The sequence below is a fragment of the Canis aureus genome, chromosome 28 (genome assembly GCF_053574225.1).
Source record: "Canis aureus isolate CA01 chromosome 28, VMU_Caureus_v.1.0, whole genome shotgun sequence".
Classification (NCBI taxonomy): Eukaryota; Metazoa; Chordata; class Mammalia; order Carnivora; family Canidae; genus Canis; species Canis aureus.
The window spans coordinates 15,499,969-15,520,224 of record NC_135638.1 but is presented as its reverse complement, the minus strand read 5'-3'; the positions used below and the strand labels follow the sequence as shown (position 1 = coordinate 15,520,224).

General features: G+C 33.4%; 1 protein-coding gene across 9 annotated transcripts in view; it reads left to right on the top strand.

Moving 5' to 3' along the window:
- Window positions 1-20,256, top strand: part of ZC2HC1A (zinc finger C2HC-type containing 1A) — a 190,034-nt gene that overhangs the window by 35,149 nt on the left and 134,629 nt on the right. For 7 of the 9 annotated variants that reach the window (XR_013367109.1, XR_013367107.1, XR_013367106.1 and 4 more), the window contains exons 8-12: window positions 2,269-2,376; window positions 9,995-11,144; window positions 13,015-13,404; window positions 14,805-14,872; window positions 18,706-18,812. Coding sequence is in view for 2 of the 9 variants with exons in the window: in XM_077876486.1 (XP_077732612.1) it covers window positions 2,269-2,376; window positions 9,995-10,160 (274 nt within the window). In the remaining 7 variants the exon portion in view is untranslated. Of the gene's footprint in view, window positions 1-2,268; window positions 2,377-9,994; window positions 12,584-13,014; window positions 13,405-14,804; window positions 15,271-18,705; window positions 18,813-20,256 lie in introns of those variants that run through there. The other 2 variants (XM_077876487.1, XM_077876486.1) reach the window with 2 other exon arrangements.

Below are 20,256 nucleotides of genomic sequence, written 5' to 3'. Positions count from 1 at the left end.
TTTTATTATTGTTTGACCTAGAATAAGCAGATTGCAGATACAGAATAAGGGTAGCACTTTTCAAACTCTGGACAGGAGCAAAAATGTGTTGACCATGTGAGACTGAGATAACAACATGTTTTAAATACTAATCAAAACTGTTCTTCCCAGTCTCTTAAGAATGATTCTTGACCTCTTAGAAATTGTTACTAAAAGTACATGATAGATATTTAGTATGATTATTATTATTGATACCCTTATTTTTCTCTAATTTCTAAATTATTTTCTAATTATTTGAATGACTTCATTAATACAGTGAGATTATGTGTGTATATCCATAGGTGTGTTTGTATTATCTGTGTATGTCATGTATGTATTATATGAAAATGATAAGATTTCTAACAAGGCTTTATTCTAGAGCCAAAAAAAAAAAAAAAAAAAAAACCGTTTCCTTCCTATTCCTCTTAGGACTCTCACTGGAGGAATCACAGTGAGATTGTTTGGCATATGATTTTTTTAGAGAAGTTCCTAAAAAGGTACCTAGCACTTCCGCAACATCCCTCTAGGGGCTTAAGAGTAGAGTAGATCTCATAATTAGACTGTCAGTGGCTGTTTGAGGAGGTCCAGGGTAACCCATTCATGCACTGTGATTCTTGTCAAAGTTTAGAAATAATGTTAAGTACTATTAAAAGCAACCTCTCTTTGAACAACAGACAGCATTGCATATTGAATATAGTAAGATTTATAATATGACCCACCTAAATTCAAGTGCAAATACTGTGACCTTACAATAGATTTGCAGCTTATTTAATTTCTCTAAATACAATTTTCTTCAAGTTTAAAATGAGAGTAATATCTTCTGAGGTTTCTGTGAAGATTAAACCAAGTGAAGAGTGAAGTATGCATAGTACCTGGCATCATATTTTGCATTTGAGAAACAGTAGATTTTGTTATTACCTGCATGTATTTTGGAGGTAGCTATTTGGAATTTCCACTTTCCCAACTTCGCTCTATAAGAAGGAAAAATTTCAGCTATAGTTTAAGAACTTACAATCTAAAGGAATTTAAAAAAGTATCCTGCTTGTTCATATAACAAAATATTGCATATCTCTGAAATGAAAAGATTTGACCAAATCTCTTAAGGGGCAAACTAGCTCTTTATTTAACATCTGACCCCAGGTTCGGTAACATACTGTATAGGTCAGCTTGGTTAAGTTGCTTTTAACTGTTCTTTGTTTCAGTTGCCTCATTTCTAAAATGGAGTTATTAATATGACTTACTCCATTGGATTATTATGAGGATTAAGTAAGTTTATATATGAAAACAATTAGAAATCTAACTATACCAAATGTAGTAAGCAGCATTTTGTAAATGTTAACTAGGAACAGTAAATAGTAGCCATAGTAGTTATAATAGTATCATCAGCTATTCTGAATGTTTGTATAAATTGCAATTGATATCCATAACTTCTTCTAAGGTAAGTGAGGATAGTCGTATTTTAGAAAGAGGGAACTTGAACACGGGTTGGACACTACCTCCACATTAGTCAGTAGCATTTAGGATTTGAATCCAGGTTCATCTGAATCCCAAAACCTATACTTTTACCATTGTACCATCATTCAACCGTCTAAGCTTTCTGATTCCTGAAGATTCATGAAGGAAATTCAGTGATTATCCAACAAGAATTCTTCTACTGAGAGCAGATAGCCCAGGCTGTATAGTTGGTGAAATTAAATCTTAAAAGGGAAAATTATATAACCCAAGAACAGGGTTTTTTTGTTTTTGTTTTTAAGAACAGTCTTTCATAAATTGGAAATTATTAAAGTGGTTAGGTAAATTTTTTTTGCTTTTTTTTAACCATATTTCATAATGTATAACATTATTTAACAGTTATTCTTAGGCATTTAATAAGACACATCTCTAATTTAAGGGAACTATAGATTTAAACTTTAAAAAGTTTCATGTAAGGCAAGCATATATATATACATACATATGTAAGTATATATGTATATATACGTATATATGCAAACATATGAATATATATGTATATATATTTATTTTTAGTTGACTTTATTTACCATCAGGTTAGTGTTACCAAATGCAAAATGCTTTGATTTATCCTTAGTTTTGACTACTGTTGTTTTCAGATTTAAAATTAATTACTTGGATTTTACTCTTGAATTTACCTCTCTATAGCTTTAAATTATTTTTTAATCATGTCAGTAAACAATATAAGAAATAAATGCTTGTTATTCAGTACCTTTTCATTATGCCATCTTTTTCTTCTAGAACTAACATCAAACCTCGAAATACCACACCACCTAGTTTGGCACGAAATCCTTCCTCAAGTGTGCCTACAAACAAAAGAAAAACATATACTGAGAGCTACATAGCCAGGTATGTTTAACTTTGAGATTCTAATAACTAAAATAAAAATATATTTAGTTTTCTAAGGAGCATATACAAAAATATATATCAGGCTATTAATAGAAAATCTAATTTTTCCTTTGCTATATGATTTATTTTGGCTTTACATTAAAGAAATAGTTTGGGCATAAATAATATTTTTTCTAAACCTTGTAGTTATTATTATTGTAAAGGCTCGAGGATAGTTTGTTCAGTTTCACTGGATTTATTTGTATTTTATATCTTAATTTTAAGTACATCATGATTATTTTTACTTCTACAAATTGAGTAGTAGACCTTTTAAACCACTGGTATTATAATTTTCAGCCGCATTTTAATACATTTAAATTCCCTTGCTGAGGCTGTGATTATCCATGTACATCCCTTTTTTATCTGTCAAAATGTTTGTTCAACTTGACATTCACTCTGTTTTTAAGCATATAATGAAATCCTTCCAATTATAGATATTTTATAAATATACATATACATGCACATGTGTGTATATATATAATTTTTATATATACATGTGCATATATGTATATATCCCAACTTATTCCAGAAAGTTTTAAGGCAATATACAGAGATCCATGACATACAGTGAGATACAATATTTTATAAAAATGAAAGAGTAGGAAAAGGAAAAATGAGAATTAAAAGAGAAGGTAAGAAAAGGAAAGAAATTAGTCCACAAAATATGTGTCATGAGTCCCTGTATATAGACTAGCCTTTGGCCATAAATTGAATCCAAACTTTGTAGCAGCCAAAGTACAGAAGAGAGGAATAGTTAGTTACATGATTCATGTTGTATTAAAAAAAAATCATTTTTATGTGCAGTACAATTAGTCCTGTGACCTCAAAAATCTGCCTATGAATTCTCATAGAGCTACTGAATAATTTATTATTATTATTTTTTAAAGATTTTATTTATTTATTTGACAGAGAAAGCACGCACAAATAGGCAGAGTTGTAGGCAGAAGGAGAGGGAGAAGCAGGCTCCCCACTGAGCAAAGAGTTGGGGAGGGACCCAACCCAGGGACCCTGGGATCATGACCTGAGCTGAAGGCAGATACTAAACTGACTGAGCCACCCAGGGGCCCCTATTATTATTTTTTTAATTTCCTTTAATTTACTTTTAATTAATTAACATGTACCATAATAACTAGTTTCAGAGGTAGAGTTCAGAGACTCATCAGTCTTATATAATACCTAGTGCTCATTACATCACATCTCCTCCTTAATGTCCATCAATCAGTTACCTCATGCACCTACCCTCTCCCCTCCAGCAACCCTGTTTGTTTCCTATGATTAAGGTCTCTTATGGTTTGTCTCTCTCTCTCTCATTTCATCTTGTTTTATTTTTCCCTCCCTTCCCCTATAATCCTCTGTTTTGCTTCTTAAATTCCACATGAGTGAGATCATATGATAATTGTCTTTCTCTGCTGGACTTATTTTGCTATTTTGCTTAGCTTAATACCCTCTAGTTTCATCCACTTCATTGCAAATAGCAAGATTTATTTTTTTAGTGGATCAATAATATTCCATTTTATATATACATGTATATATAAAAGAAGATACCACATCTTTATTCATTCGTCTGTCAATGGACCTCTGAGCTCTTGACATAGTTTAGCTATTGTGGATATTGCTGCTATAAACATTGGGGTACAGGTGCCCCTTTGGATCACTACATTTGTATCTTTGGAGTAAATACCAAGTAGTACAATTGTTGGGTCATAGGGTAGCTCTATTTTTAACTTTTTAAGGGACCTCGATACTGTTTCCCAGAGTGACTATACCTGCTTGCATTCTCACCAACAGTGTGAGAGGGTTCCACCCTTTCTCTCCATCTGCGCCAACATCTGTCGGTTTCCTGACTTGTTCTGACTGGTATGAGGTGGTAACTCATTGTGGTTTTGCTTTGTATTTCCCTGATGCTGACTGATGTGGAGCATTTTTTCATGTGTCTGTTGGCCATTTATATGTCTTTGGAGAAATGTCTGTTCATGTCTTCTCCCCATTTCTTGACTAGATTCTTTGGGTGTTGAGCTTGGTAAGTTCTCTGTAGATTTTGGATACTAACCCTTTATCTGATAAGACATTTGCAGATATATTCTCCCTTTCGATTGTCTTTTGGTTTTGTAGACTGTTTCCTTTTCTGTGCAAAAGCTTTTTATTTTTTTTTTTTTAAGATTTTATTCATTTATTCATGAGAGACAGAGAGAGAGAGGCAGAGACATAGGCAGGGGGAGAAGCAGGCTCCATGCAGGGAGCCTGACGTGGGACCCGATCCTGGGACTCCAGGATCATGCCCTCGGCATGAAGACGGCACTAAACTGCTGAGCCACCCTGGAATCCCCAAAAGCTTTTCATCTTGATGAAGTCCCAATAGTTCATTTTTGCCTTTCTTTACCTTGCCTTTGGAAATGTGTCTTGCAAGAAGTTCCTATCGCCTATGTCACAGATGTGGCTGCCTCTCTTCTGCTCTAGAATTTTGATAGATTCCTGTCTCACATTTAGATCTTAAATCCATCTTGAATCTATTTTTGTGTATGGTGTGAGATAATGGTTCAGTTTCATTCTTCTGCATGTGGCTGTCCAATTTTCCCAACACTATTTATTGAAGAGACTTTTTTCCATTGAATGTTCTTTCCTGCCTTGTCTAAGATTAGTTGACCGTGAAGTTCAGGGTCCATTTCTGGGTTCTTTATTTTGTTCCATTGATCTATGTGTCTCTTTTTGTGCCAGAACTATACTGTCTTGATGATTACAGCTTTGTAATCATCAGCTTGAAGTCCGGAATTGTGATGTCCTCAGCTTTGGTTTTCTTTTTCAATATTCGTCTGGCTGTTTGGGGCCTTTTCTGGTTCCATACAAATCTTAGGATTATTTGTTCCAACTCTATGAAGAAAGTCAGTGATATTTTGATAGAGATTGCATTGAATGGATAGATTGCTCTAGGTGGCATAGATTATTTTAACAATATTTGTCCTTTCAATCCATAAGCATGGAACATTTTCCCATTTCTTGTGTTTTGTTCCCTTTGTTTCATGAGTGTTCTATAGTTTTCCGAGTACAGATCCTTTGCCTCTCTGATTATGTTTATTCGTAGATTTTGGTGCAATTGTAAATGGGATTGATTCCATCATTTCTCTTTCTCCTGTCTCATTGTTAGCATATAGAAATACAACTGATTTCTGTGCATTGATTTTATATCCTACCACTTTGCTGAACTCCTTATGAGTTCAGCAATTTTGGAGTGGAGTCTTTTGGGTTTTCCACAGAGTATTATGTCATCTACTAAGAATGAGAGTTTGAAGAGTCACTGGATAATTTAATAACTTTTTTCCTCCAGTTTTATTCAAAAATAATTTCATACATCACTGTTTAAGTTTAAGGCATACAGCAGGATGGTTTGATTTATATATATTGTGAAATGATTACCATAGCAAGTTTGATTAACATCCATCTTCTCATACTAACAACTTCTCTATCTATCATACAGCAGTGTTAGCTGTAGTCATCAGGTTGTATACATCACATCCCTCCTACCTATTTATCTCCTAACTGGAAGTTTGTCCCTTTTGACCACTTTCCTCTAATTTACCATCCCCATCCAATGGATAACTTCTTAATTAAAATATCTACTATAAATATGACAATGAATTTCATAAGATGCTTTCTTAAGATGCCCTCAATGCAGGCCTATTACATGATATCCTACAATTCATAGAAAATTGTTGTGATATATATGTATTAAATATAAGTATATATGTTGTCTGCTTTTGTTATAAATATATAGCATATACATATACATATGTATATAGCATATATAGCATATACAGAAATCCAGGGATAGATTTTCAAGTATCTAAGATACTATCTGTCAATCTTGGAGATTACTCTTCAGAAAGAAGCACCTGTGGAACTTTCTAAAAATGAACATGCCCACGTTCCTCCCAGAGGTTTTGATTTCTTTGGTTTGGATTTTTAAAGTTTTAACAGTGATACCTATACATAACAAGGGATGAGAACCATAAAGGAATTAAGTGAATTGCTACCTTTGCAACTAGACTGTTTCACTTGAGATTTTTTTTTAAGATTTTAAAAATTTATTTATTTATTTAGAGAGAGTGAGAACACAAGCTGGAAAGAGAGGCTAAGGGAGAGAAAGAAACAGACTTCCTGCTGAGCAGGGAGCCTGACAACATGAGGCTTGATCCCAGGACTCCTGGGATCATGACCTAAGCCAACTGAGCCACTCAGGCGCCCTCACTTGAGGTTTTGATACATTGTAAATATTAAAGAAGAGAGCTTAATGTTCTTGGAGTCCTGAAGCTGGTTGTAGTATGTTGTTGTATATGTGTGGAGTTACGGGTTTTGAACCCATTCTGAATGTAGGATTTACAGTCTCTTATAAAATGGAAAACTTAATAAATACATACACTTGAATAAAAAGATCATCTCATTCTAAAGAGGTAGACAAAAGAAGAGACAATAGGCAGGTGCAAAAATCACATTAAAAATGTGTTTGAATTTTTTTGTTTTCCTTTCTTTCTTTCTTTTTAAATGGTTGATGTGTAATAGAAAGCCCCTGAACCAAAAAAAAAAAAAAAAAAAGAAAGCCTCTGAACCTTGTTCACTTGACTTACTACCCTACCCAGATGGAATAATTAGAGACATAACAGATGAAGAATCTCACAGATTTCTTTTTCTGGAAATGTGATAGACTACATTTTCTGGATGACCCTTCCACCCAAAAGACCTAGAAATGCTCACAAAATGGAACAAATATCCTTTTGAATGTATAGCTTAGCTCTTAGAAAAGATAGGGAAACTTCCACAGGTAAGTCAATAAAAGAAACTAGAGGTCACATTGGTAAAGTAGCCCTGATGATGCCACACTTATATTTGAGGTTTTCATCAATCTTCCTTACTTAAAGACTTGGGTTTTAATGTCATTGTGGGAGAGAGAAAGTGATTTCTTGCACTTGCACTAAGTGGGGCTTTAGAGACTCAACTTTCCCTTCCCCTCTCCTCATGCCGCTTCCTCTAAGTCAGGACTCTTGAAATGTCCATCAAGAGCTTGTCTTAGGCTCAGGTAGAGGTGATCCTACGCTAATATATGACATTTGGGGTTATTTACAGGAAAGAGGGAATGACAGAAGGCAATGTCAGGTGTTTTTCTTGGGAGCCCTTGCCCCAGTCCTGGAGCTGATTTTCTTTGGCTGTCCAAGTGACAGCTTAGGTGTGAGAGAACAAGATCTTAATAGATGGGTATATGATCAATTTAATTGGAAATTCTGTGTCCCCAAAGGGAACCAGTTTCTCTTGTAACAGCCCCATAATCATAGCTTTCAGGTTGTCCTCGGGGATGTCTAATTTCAGTGGGTTGCATATAAGCACTGTTGCCTGGGAACACAGCTGGCATTCCACCTTTTTAAAGGTTTTCATTAAAGAAAGCTAGGAAGTTATACCAATGTCAGATGTGTCCACAGAAACGGAGATAGAGTTCTCCTTATGCTATATTATATATTAAAATAGAAATGATTATAGCTGGCATTCTTCTGGCATTTCTGCTTTTAAAGAAAATGCTCCTTAAATGTCAGCATTAAATATGAAGGCTTAGGGACGCCTGGGTGGCTCAGTGGTTGAGCGTCTGCCTTCAGCTCAGGGTGTGATCCCAGGATCCAGGATCAAGTACCACATCAGGCTCCTTGCAGGAAGCCTGCTTCTCCCTCTGCCTGTGTCTCTACCTCTCTCTTTCTTTCTGTGTCTCTCGTGAATAAATAAGTGAAATCTTTGGGACGCCAGTGTGGCTCAGTGGTTGAGGGTCTGCTGTCGGCTCAGGTCATGATCCCAGTGTCCTGGAATTGAATCCCACATCAAGCTCCCTGTGAGGAGCCTGCTTCTCCCTCTGCCTATGTCTCTGCCTCTCTTTCTGTGTCTCTCATGAACAAATAAATAAAATCTTTACCAAAAAAATAAATATGAAGGCTGATACAGGATTCTGTTAAATACATTTTGTCAATGACATTCCTTTCTATTCCTGATTTTCTAAGTGTCTTTTTTAAAATCAAAAATAAGTGGTGAATCTTATTGACTACCATATTATAAAAACAATATTTTTAGATCCTTTAATCTGTTTATGTGAAAAATTATATTAATAGACTTCCTAATGTTAAATCAGTCTTATTTTCTGGAATAAATCTAAAGCATTTTGAATTGCATATGTTTGTAGATTGTGTTTGCTAAAATGCTCAGAAATATTTACATATATTTCCAAGTTAATAGGCAAAATTGATTCTAATTTTATATTCTCTTAATGGCCTGAATATCAGGGTTTTACAGACCTTTGAAAAGAAATTACAGAATGTTGTTTTTCACCTCCCTCTGCTGGAAAAGTTTAATAGAACTTACCATGTAAAACTGTCATGAGTCCACTGTGTGTATGTGTGTATGCACGCCTGCATGTGCCCACATGATAAGGAAGAGTAGTAGTATGTCAATTACTGATTCACTTGCTTTAATAATTATGACTGTTTAATATATTTTGTTTGAAATCAGTTTTCATAAGATATCTTTCTAGGATGTTTTTAATTTTATTTAGGTTTCTAATTAGTAGCATAGAATTGTTCTTATAATTTTCTATCTGCTATATCTATATTATATCCCTCCTTTATTCTGAATATTGTTTATTTTTTTGTTGATAAATCTTAAGAGTTTATCGTTTTAAAAGGATCAAATATTTTGCTTAATCTTCTTCATATATTGGTCATTCATTCGCTTATTCATTAAAAACATATTTACTGAGAGTTAAGTTTATGTTAAGTACTTTCTTGATCCCAGATGTAGAGGAGTAACAAAACATAAAAATCTCACACTCAGGGAGCTCACAGTCTTATGGAGAAGACAAGACGTAACAGAAATGACATATACTGCATGTCAGGTGGAAAACAAAGCAAAGCGGAGGACACAGTTTAGGGTGGCAGTGAGAGTGTCTAGAGCCATGTGGGTTGTAGTACAGCATTGAAGGACAAGAGAATTTGAGTGTGTTGTAAGTATAACTAAATTAGAGCAAAGGACCTAATAAGACTCAACCTGAGGATAGTGATGTGACTTAGAGTGAAATGACTCCATGGATACAGTGAAAATAGGACACATTAAGAAAAATTATGTATATATAGTTTTATAGTATATATTTTAATATATGTACATAATTATTGCAGTGTATATTTGGAGGAAAGACCTCCATCTTTCCTGAGGGTGAGGTTCCAGTTTTCTCTTTAGAGATGGTTTTGCAGAAGGAACATTGTTATAAATTTCCATTCTATGCCCGTTGTGGTATATGCCTAGTACATTGAGCAGATGGAAAGTGTGGTGGCATTTACTCATGAAAAATTCTCATAATCGGGACAAATACAATGCCAAAGAAAACATTTAGAATTTAATTATTAACTAAAAGGGATTTTTTTAATCTGAACTAGAAAAATCTTAAAATTGAGATTAAGCAAGCTTTTATGTATACTTAATATTATGTCCTGTTTTCTAAGGGTATGAAAACTATTGACAAGAACTTTGTGTTTCCACTTTTCTTCCTGTACTCCTTCAGGCCAGATGGAGACTATATATCTTCACTTAATGGCGGAAACATTAAAGGCACGGAAGGAAATTCAACAGGACACTTACCAAAATTCTGCCATGAGTGTGGGACTAAATACCCTGTAGAATGGGCAAAGTATTGCTGTGAATGTGGCATTCGAAGAATGATTCTGTGAACAGAGTCCAAAAGAAAAAGCTAAGTCTGGAATTTTATGACTGTTGCTGCTTGCACAGCTAGAGCACTTCCTTTAATGATTTTATGCTAAAATTATTCAAAATACTTTTTTCGGCAATTTTTGGAGCATAATTCTTTGGCTGTGTAATGTGTATGTGTATATATATATATGTGTACATATACTGTATATAATTAATACCTGATAGCCCAAACTGTGCCACTCAAGGAAATATTCACTCATCTGTCAGAAAATAATTTCAAGTGGAATCATTAACTTAGGTATTACTTTTCTGTTGTTGTTAAAGCACATTAAGCATACCTTCACAAAATCAAATGCTAGTGCTCAGCCCTTCAAGCTTTAGGATGATCAAAAAATTTGAGCAAAAAATCAGAACAAACATTTATATTATCGGTGCTTATTTTCATATAGTATTATAGGGTGGGATGCTTGGAATTTTGGAAACAGTACATTCAGTTACAATTAGTTATGTGAGGTCATTTTCCTGAAGAGCTCTTCAACAATTAATTTTATAAATAATTGAAAAGAGAATAAAACCCCTATACTATGTTGTTTTTTAATTGATATATCATTAATTTTATAATTTAGAGATCTTTACTCATTCTTTAAAATGTAATTATGTAATTTCCTTTTCAGAGACACAAGATTAAAAAATATAAATATATCTTATTCCAGTTATAACTGATTTTTTTACCTCAGTGTGTTAGTTGAATGTATATTCTAATTGTGTCTCCATATTTCACTTTTTCCTTTTTTATAAACTTATGTCTGAGGCATTTTAATTTACTTTTTGCAAAGTTTGAAAATAAGAGGCATAATATTTAAGAGGCATGAAATTCCTTAAAAAATTCTACATGTTTATTTCTGTGTCTAAAATTAGAAGAAATTATTTTGATGGATTTTAAAACAAACCACCTCACCCTAATAAATAATTTGGATAATTAATCATTACTACAAGGCATGCAGGTAAGAAGTATTTTAATTTTTTAATTTTAATTTCCCTGAAGTATAGTTAGATGTAGTGATGAGCTGTTTAAGAGACTAATTTTTCTTTCTTATATTTTATTTTTAGTGTTTAATACTAAAACACCTTCACATCACAGTAAAAAAAACACTGAAAATGCACTGCTTTAATGCACAGCTGACTTATGTAACTAAACATTCACAAAAATTTAATTGTACTTTGACTTTGGCTAACCTACAGCTTTTAATCATTATCACTATCAATGTGACAGTATTTAGTAGTAGATACTTTGATTGTCTGTGCAGCCATGTTCAGTAACTCCTTAGTGGTTTCTGTGGAGTAGAAAGAAAAGAGCTTTGATCTTATAAAGATACAAGCAAATCTTTTATAGGTCATTTCTAGCTTCTCTTTTATGACTGTGAGCAAATATAAGGGTTAATGCAGAAATTTGTGGCTTTTAATTTTCTCTGAAATTTATTTATGCTTATACTTTATAATTGTATTCCTTAGGTTTTTTGTTTGTTTTTTGGTTTTGTTTTTAGTGTTTTTTTTGTTGTTGTTGTTGTTTTCCATTCAGGCAGGGGATATGAACTTTGAAGTAATGGGAATTGTTGTTTTATTTACCTTATAGTTTTTTTCCTGACTTTTCATTAATTTTAAATCTGGTTGTCTTTATTCAGTCATATTGACCTAAAAAGTCCATTAACTACAATAAGCTGTAATTAATTTAGGAGAATAGTGTACATATTAGATTTTCATTTCAATAATATATGTTATTTTGTTCTGTTAACAAATCATATGAAGAACTTTAAACTTTGTTTTCCCTGGAACTGAGCACTATTTTTCTTTTTCCAAGTTTTTTTTTTTTTTTTTTTTTTTTTTTTTTTTTTTTAAGACCAGGTAATTTAGCCCAAAGAAGGGATAGATAAATGAACTTAAACAAAATGGCACATGTTTGTTTTTCACAGAATTTTGCAGTAGCCAGTAAATGTTATAATGTACTACATGGAAAATGAGTTGGTAAAAAATCATCCAATTCTAGAACCCAGAGATTATTATAAACAGTAAATAGGTGAAGTACACTTAGGAATTATGAAATATGTTGTGACAGTGTTTTTAAATGCGTTTTTGTTACCTACATATATTATTCTCACATTGATTTGTTGTGCAATAGTTCAGTTTATAAGAAATTTTCCTAGATCTATGCATCATTTATTTTTATTTATTTTTACAAGTATTTGCCAGTGTGGTAGAATAAAGAAATGATTGTTAAGCTTAAATTAAAAATGTAAAAATTGCTTATATATTATTCTGAAAGTCACTAGCTTGAGAAGTAAGATTATTATGGTTGCTGTTGTCTCTTGTTCACTCTTTTTTTTTTTTATTACAAATACTGTCTTCATTTTTGAACCTATTCAATAAAGACATGAAGCAAAAAAAATTCAGGTGGTCTTTATTGATGTCTTAGCTTTTAGCCAGACATAGGTAGAAAGATAAGAGCACACTGAAATAAGAAAAAAATGTTCAAAGCCAAAATACAGATTTTTAAAAATGAGATAGTGCTTTTCATTGGCATTTTTTTTGTGCCATCAGATTTTAAAGAAATTGCAATTATTTTATTGAAGTGTTTTATGACATCTAAAAATTACAAATATATTTCATTTCAAGATTTCTAAGAAAAATTTTCTTTGGCCAGTAAAATATAACAGTTGAAAACATGAAACATTGTGGATATTTCTAATAATATGTAGTTTAATGGCAAAAACTATTGGTTTATGATCAATACTTAGTGATTTAAACTATCATATTTAAAATTTTAAACAGTTGTCGCTAGTAGAAATATCAAATTAGACATGTTTGATTTGTACTCAGGGAATTAAAAATAATAGAAGAGGTACACAGCAACAGAGAGTCAGCAGAAGTCTTGAGTCTTTTTTTGCATTGCAGGTATATGTATTTTCTATGATGGATATATTTTTATTTATTTTTATTTTTTATTTTTTTTAAAGGGGGTTGATAAGTAGTTATCTTTCTTTCTTTCTTTCTTTCTTTCTTTCTTTTTAAGATTTACTCATTTATTTATTATAGACATAGAGAGAGAGAGAGAGGCAGAGACACAGGAGGAGGGAGAAGCAGGCTCCATGCCGGGATCCCGACGCGGGACTCGATCCCGGGACTCCAGGATCCCGCCCTGGGCCAAAGGCAGGCGCTAAACCGCTGAGCCACCTAGGGAACCCCGATGGATATATTTTTAGTACTAAGGTTAACTTTTACAACTGACTATGTTATTGAATAGAGCAGTGGAAAATTGTTAAAACAAAGTTAATGATAACCACACTTCTTTTCATTTAGAAATGTTTCAGTCAAAAAAAAAAAAAGAAATGTTTCAGTTAATTATTACTGTCAGGATACTTATTTATAATTTTGCTCGTCTTATATGTGAATTGCTTTTTCGCCACTAGAGGGTGCTTTTAGATAATTTAATATTACCAGCTTCCAATTCTTATTTTAAAGGCCTCTCTGTAATATATATATATTATATACATATAATATATATATATCTCCATATATATATATCATGACATTACACAAATTTATAAAAAATAGTTCTTATTTTGTTGTGATTTTAATAATTCATTTGTTGAGTTTTAAGAACCCTAGTCTAGCTCATTCTGGGTACCAGGGTGATAATAATTAATAGAGATGTTTAGTATTTACTCCTCACAATATTTTGTTAACAAATTTGTGCATCTCAAACATATTACTCAAATATAACCAGGTACTCCTTGTACTATTAGTTTAATGTTTCATCTTAGTTATACAAGAGTTATCATCATCTTTTAAGATAAATTTTTTCAATCATTTGATCTAACTTAACAATATCTAATATAGGAGAGTGACATCTACTTATTTTTTGTTTTTTAAAAAGTTTTTAATTCCAGTTAGTTAACATACAATGTTATATTAGTTTCAGGTGTGCAGTATAGTGATTCAACACTTTTCATACAACACACGGTGCTCATCAGGACAAGTGCCCTCCTCATCCCCATCACTTGTTTCACCCATCCTCCCACCTCCCTACCCCTCCCCTCTGGTAAACATCAGTTCTTTATAATTAGGGTCTGTATTTTGATTTCTCTGTTTCTCTCTCTCTCTTCTCCCTTTGCTTGTTCTATTTCTTAAATTCCAAGTATGAGTGAAATATTACGGTATTTGTCTTTCTCTGACTTATATATTGCTGATCATTATATTGTGTGGCTGTATCTCTGTCATTGCAAATGGAAAGATTGAGAGTGACATCTACTTAAATAAGGCTAAGTGAGTGATGAGACCAACTAATATGAGTTGCATAAACCTAAAACTTTATACTTTAAAACTTTATACTTTAGACAGTAAAGAAAAATTCACATGTTCTTCATTCTCTGATATGCTAGGGACCAAAAGCAGTAAATAAGATAGGATTAAGTCTTTACTATAAAGTTGTTATAACTTACTTGGAGAAGCCGATATATAAACAGACAATTAGGACAAAGGGAGGATTCATTTTAATAGAATTTTATTAGAAAGGACCAACAAAACACTGCAGAAATGTTGAAGATTAAGCTTCTTTCTTACCACCACCAGTTATAGAGCTGATCATTTCCTGCTTTTTTCCTTCCCAGTACTTAGGAGGAAGCCTGGTATAAATATGAGCAAGAGGTGCACTTCCCCCGCTATTACTCGGGAAAAGGCAAGTGGCAGTGGAAAGGATGTGTGTGCAGTGAGGTCCATGGGAATGTAAAATGTGAACTACTTGGGACTGTCCTGAGGACTGACGAAAAATGATGCTGAGTAAAAATGACTAATTCCAGAACTGTTCATCCTACCTCACATAACTCTCCACTTTCATTGTCCTTTTTTCTCTGCTCAAATCCCTGTTTCTATGCCTATTTTGTATTTGCACCAGTAAGGTTGGAGATTGCCAGTAGTTCTGAGTAGTGATGAGTGTACTTAACAATAAAATGCTGATTTTCATTCATCAAATCAACAATCTTAAATTATAATAGAACTGAAAACTGCCATGGTGCATTAGGATTAATGCCCTTATCCACTAATGATTGAAATAAAATTTGTTAATACTTTTTGAAACATTGATGAAATTTATTTTAAAAGCCTTCAAAATATTCCTGCCTCATAACCTAGTACTTTTATTTCCAAGATATATACTATTTCATGAGGAAGAAGTCTGAAGTACAGAAAAATATTTGTGCAGGCCATGTTTAATAGTACTATTATTTGCTGTGATAAAAATTAAACCATTTTCCCAACCTATAAACAGAGAACAAACTGAGTTGCCAGAGGAGAGGGGACCGGAGGGATGGTCAGAATGGGTAAGGAGTGGGCGATGTAGGCCTCTAGTTATGGAATAAGTAAGTCACAGAAATGAAAGGTACAGCATATGGAATGGAGTCAGTGGTATTGTGTTGCACGGTGACAGACAGTAGCTACACTTGCGGTGGAACATAGCATAATGGATAGAGAAGTTGAGTCACCATGTTGTACGCCTAAAACTAATGTAACATTGTGTGTCGACCATACTCAAAACAAAAGGCCAATTGAAACCACAAAAATTGAGTCATTTAGTAAGTTAATAATAAAAGCACTTTCAAATAATTTTTAATTGTATAACAATTAATAAATTAATAAATAAAATCTAATAAAATTCCGGTGTTTTAACAGTAAGACAACAAGTCTAAAATAGTGCCTATGTAAGGAACTGCACAGATAAAGGCTTGAAATATATTCCTCAATATATTGTACTTATTTCTAGGAAGAATTTTTGGTGTTGTGTTTCCTTTATATTTTTATACTGTCGATTTTTAAATGAATATATAATAATCTTTAAAAAATAGGGTTATGTTTTCAGAATCGCTTGCATGTGATAGTAGTTTGTTTAAAATCACTACCTCATCCTCCGTTACTCTAGCATTCACAAATATAGATGGTAGCCCTTGTGATCAAGTTAAACTAGTTTTTATAATACCTTGGTTGCTAAAAGTATCTGTTAACTCTAGGTATATTTTGATGAGATTATTTCCCCAAATTTCATGCAAAGGACATTATAATACAGTCCCTCCACCCTTTTCTAGTTGTTTATTACGTACATGATTTGAAGAGTCCATGGTATTCAATGAGAATGTTTATGTTTTTAGTTCATAAACATAAAATAAAAACTAAGCTGGTCTAAATATTTAAGACTATTTTATTGTTGAGCTAGGGGGATATATATGCATATATCTGAAATATTTACATCTATTTTCACATATTTACCTATTATGCTTTTAAACTTTAAAAAGTATTTAATGTTATCTTTTTAGTGTCTTGTAGTTCTTTTACTTAAGAAAAATAGTTTTAGAACCAGTAAGTTTTAACATTTTTTGCTAATATTTCCAAACTGCCACTCCTGGGGAAAACTCCTCTAAGAACCCCACAGGAAACATTTGGAATTTTTAAATTTTAAACTCTAATTCCTCAAGGGTGATTCTCTTTGGAAACATACTATTAACTATTAATTTGAAATTTTAAAAGAATAGGTTTGTTTTTTAATATGTCTCACTACAAATAAAATCAAAATTCCATTTGAATGGGCAGCATGTATGCTAGACCAGCTCTTTATCCTCGGTGAGGCACTGTATTCACATGGTCTTCCCTTAGTGAACACTGGTATAGTTATCCCTCTTGTATCAGTAGAAAGGTTATTTCTCACTGATGCCTTACCAGAAAACTTATATGAAGAGGAGGGGCATTATTTCAATGCTTTAAATATTTAACTATAGTTTAACTAGAAAACATTGAACAATGCTAGAAATTAAAAACTGTCCAAGTCATACCTAGTAGTGAGAAATTCTTTTGATCTATTTTAAACCTAAATTTTATTACTGTCTATAATGAACATTTATTACATTTGTAGCTAGCATCTTTTAGAAATTCTCTTCTGTTTGGTAAGTTCTTGGTTTTGAATCCTACTGCCTCAAGAAGATCATAGCCAGAGTTTAGTCTTGCAGCTAGGGAGTAGACATATCACCTGAGGTCTGAACAGACCTGGATTCTGAAACAAGCATTGTGAAGAAGCAGCCAGAGAAGCAGTATCTGTTTTCTAGTGAGGATGGTGAAGTTTGCTGGAGAGACAGCGAGCTTCAAAGGGAGGAGTGGCAGGGTTAAGATGTGACTGGTCCCCTGTGGTATCACTTTGGCTGACTTTCCTCCCCTGGAATAGTCTGCATTCTAAGTTGGCCATTGTTTCTGGCTACAGAGCCACCAACCTTGGTTATCTGGCTCTCCTAGAGATTCTGTGAATTCCAACAGCTTTTAGTAGATACCTTTTTGCTTAAACTAACTGGACTGGGATTTGTTATTTGTAGTTAAAAAGTTTTCAATGATAAAATTTGACATGACCTCATACTTCCCTTTTATAATGTCTGTGGGAATGGGGAAAAGTGCTTAAAATTGTATTCTACAGGAGGGAATCTTCAGTGTGTTGAGTCAAGATACTTTTTTTTATCCCAATTATGTTGTTATATAATCACAAACTGAATTTTAAGGAATATGCTGTGAATATAATTACACCTATCAGGCAGGGCTAATTTGAGGATTATCAGAAATATATAATGTTTGGCACTTAACAGATTGTCAATAAATGGCATAAATTATTTAGTAGTATTGATAATTTTGGATATATGTGTATTTTACATGTTCATCAAATATTTTAATCCTTATGATGTGCCAGGCACTGTTCTACATGCAGTGAATGAAGCAGTCGAAAATCCCTGTCCCTTTGAATTTCACATTCTAGTGGAGGAATATTGAAAATACAGTAGATAGTAAAACTATTTATTATTAGAATGTGACAAGTGCTATGGAGAAAAATAAACTGGGAAAGAGGTGGTTAGAGACAGGAGAGAGAGTAGAAGTAGATTGAAATTTTAAATAGGGTAGCTTAGGGTTGATTTCATTGAGAAAGTGGTATTTGAGCACAGACCTGAAAGAGGAGTGAGGCATTATTGCTTATCTCTTTTGTTTATTGCATTATTTATTGGATTATTCACCCTAACGTTCAGTGTTTTGTGCTAAAAATAATATTCAATATGGTTGAAGCATGTTGGTGGAAAAGAGAGGAAAGAGTATTTATGCAGAAGTATTTATGCACTTTTTATGCATAAAAAGTGCAAAAGCTCTGAGGTGGGAGCCCAGTACCTCTGGAATGTTGTGAACAAGGAAGAGATTAGAAAATTAAGTCAGGTAACGCAGCAGCATTATTGTGTATGATCTAGAGGCTGCTAAAATGGTTTTGGTTTACTCATTAAGATAGGAATCCGGGAATGACATGATCTGGCGTAAACATATAATTCATATATATGTTCTTTGGCCCCTAAATTATGTAGAATAAAAGAAGAGGAAATAGCTGTTGCCCATTTCATCCTAAGGTGTCTGTGTGTGTGTTGATCAAATTACTTTTAACACTCAGCTCTCAGAAAACTGTCACACTCTACAGTATAGATTGATATTTGATTATGTGCAATTTAGACTGAAACAAACCAAGACTTTTCAACCCCACCTGAGTACGACAAAAGGAGAAGTATCCTCATTTCTCAAGACTGCCATCCAGTTCCCTAATCTTCCATTCATTAGAGGTAAAGCCCTATTATTTTATTGACAATTACTTTGTCTTACTTAGGTAAAAGTGATTAATTCTTTCTAAATTTAGTACCTAATATTCATAAACCTGTTTCTCATTCTTATTTCCTTATTCATCAATGTCAAATAATCTGAATAGAACCTTCAAATATAAGGGACAGAGATCCTTCTAAGTTACCTTGAGAAAGAGTGTTTAACATAAGATGCATGTAAGTTTAAAACTGGAAGGTTATTAGGTGCTGAGGCAGCTCCAAGAATTAATTGGTCTACCTGCCAGGCTTTATTCTTCTCAGAGCTCATCTGTCCATTCTCTATTGTCTATGTTCTTCATTCACTGCTATGTATCTTTTTTTACCGTCCCATTCATTTAGCTTGTCAGTATCCAGCTTAAGTAAACCTCACAACTCTTTTTTCAGACTCATTTTGGGCAAATTCATTTAAGATTGTGGTTCAAATTCCTGACACAGAGCACCTGAATTGAAATGTTTTATGTAGAAATGTGAAATGTTTTATGTGAAAATGTTTTATGTAGAAATGTATCAATAACTCTTAGTATTAATTAATTAATTAATTTTTTATGGTAGTCACACACAGAGAGAGAGGCAGAGACACAGGCAGAGGGAGAAGCAGGCTCCATGCACTGGGAGCCCGACGTGGGATTCGATCCCGGGTCTCCAGGATCGTGCCCTGGGCCAAAGGCAGGCGCCAAACCGCTGCGCCACCCAGGGATCCCTCTTAGTATTAATTTAGAACAGATTCTCAATGGCTGTGAAAAGATAAACCCCTGTGAAATATGCAGCCAAAAATTTGTGAAGATGGAGCATTGGATAGTTTTAAAAGGCTAACTCATTATACCTGTTTTGTTTTGTTTTGTTTTGTTTTTTCATAATATAAACCTCAGAAAGTAAAGCTTGACAGAAAATCTCTGCTAGGGATGCCTGGGTGGTTCAGCGGCTTAGCGTGCCTGCCTTTGGCCCAGGGCGTGATCCTGGAGTCCCGGTATTGAGTCCCACATCAGGCTCCTGTGTGGAGCTTACTTCTCCCTCTGCCTATGTCTCTGCCTCTCTTTCTCTCTCTCTCTCTCTCTCTCTCAATTTCTCTGTGTCTTTCATGAATAAGTAAATAAAATCTTTAAAAAAAAGTTCTCTTAGTGGGGCTATGCTGAAAATAAATTAAGAATTTAAAAAAATGAGATTTTAAGTTCTACATTCATGGAAGACATGACCTCTGTTTGCAGATGACATGACTGTAGAAAATCTCAAGGATCTATATATGTATATAAAAAAAACTAGAGCCGATAAAAACTAGTTTTAAGAAGGTCATAGGATACAAGGAAAATATATAAAAATATAAGTCTCTTGTATGTACTATCAATGAACAATAGGAATTCGAACTTTACCAATTATAGTAGCATGTGGGCATGCACACACACACAGATAT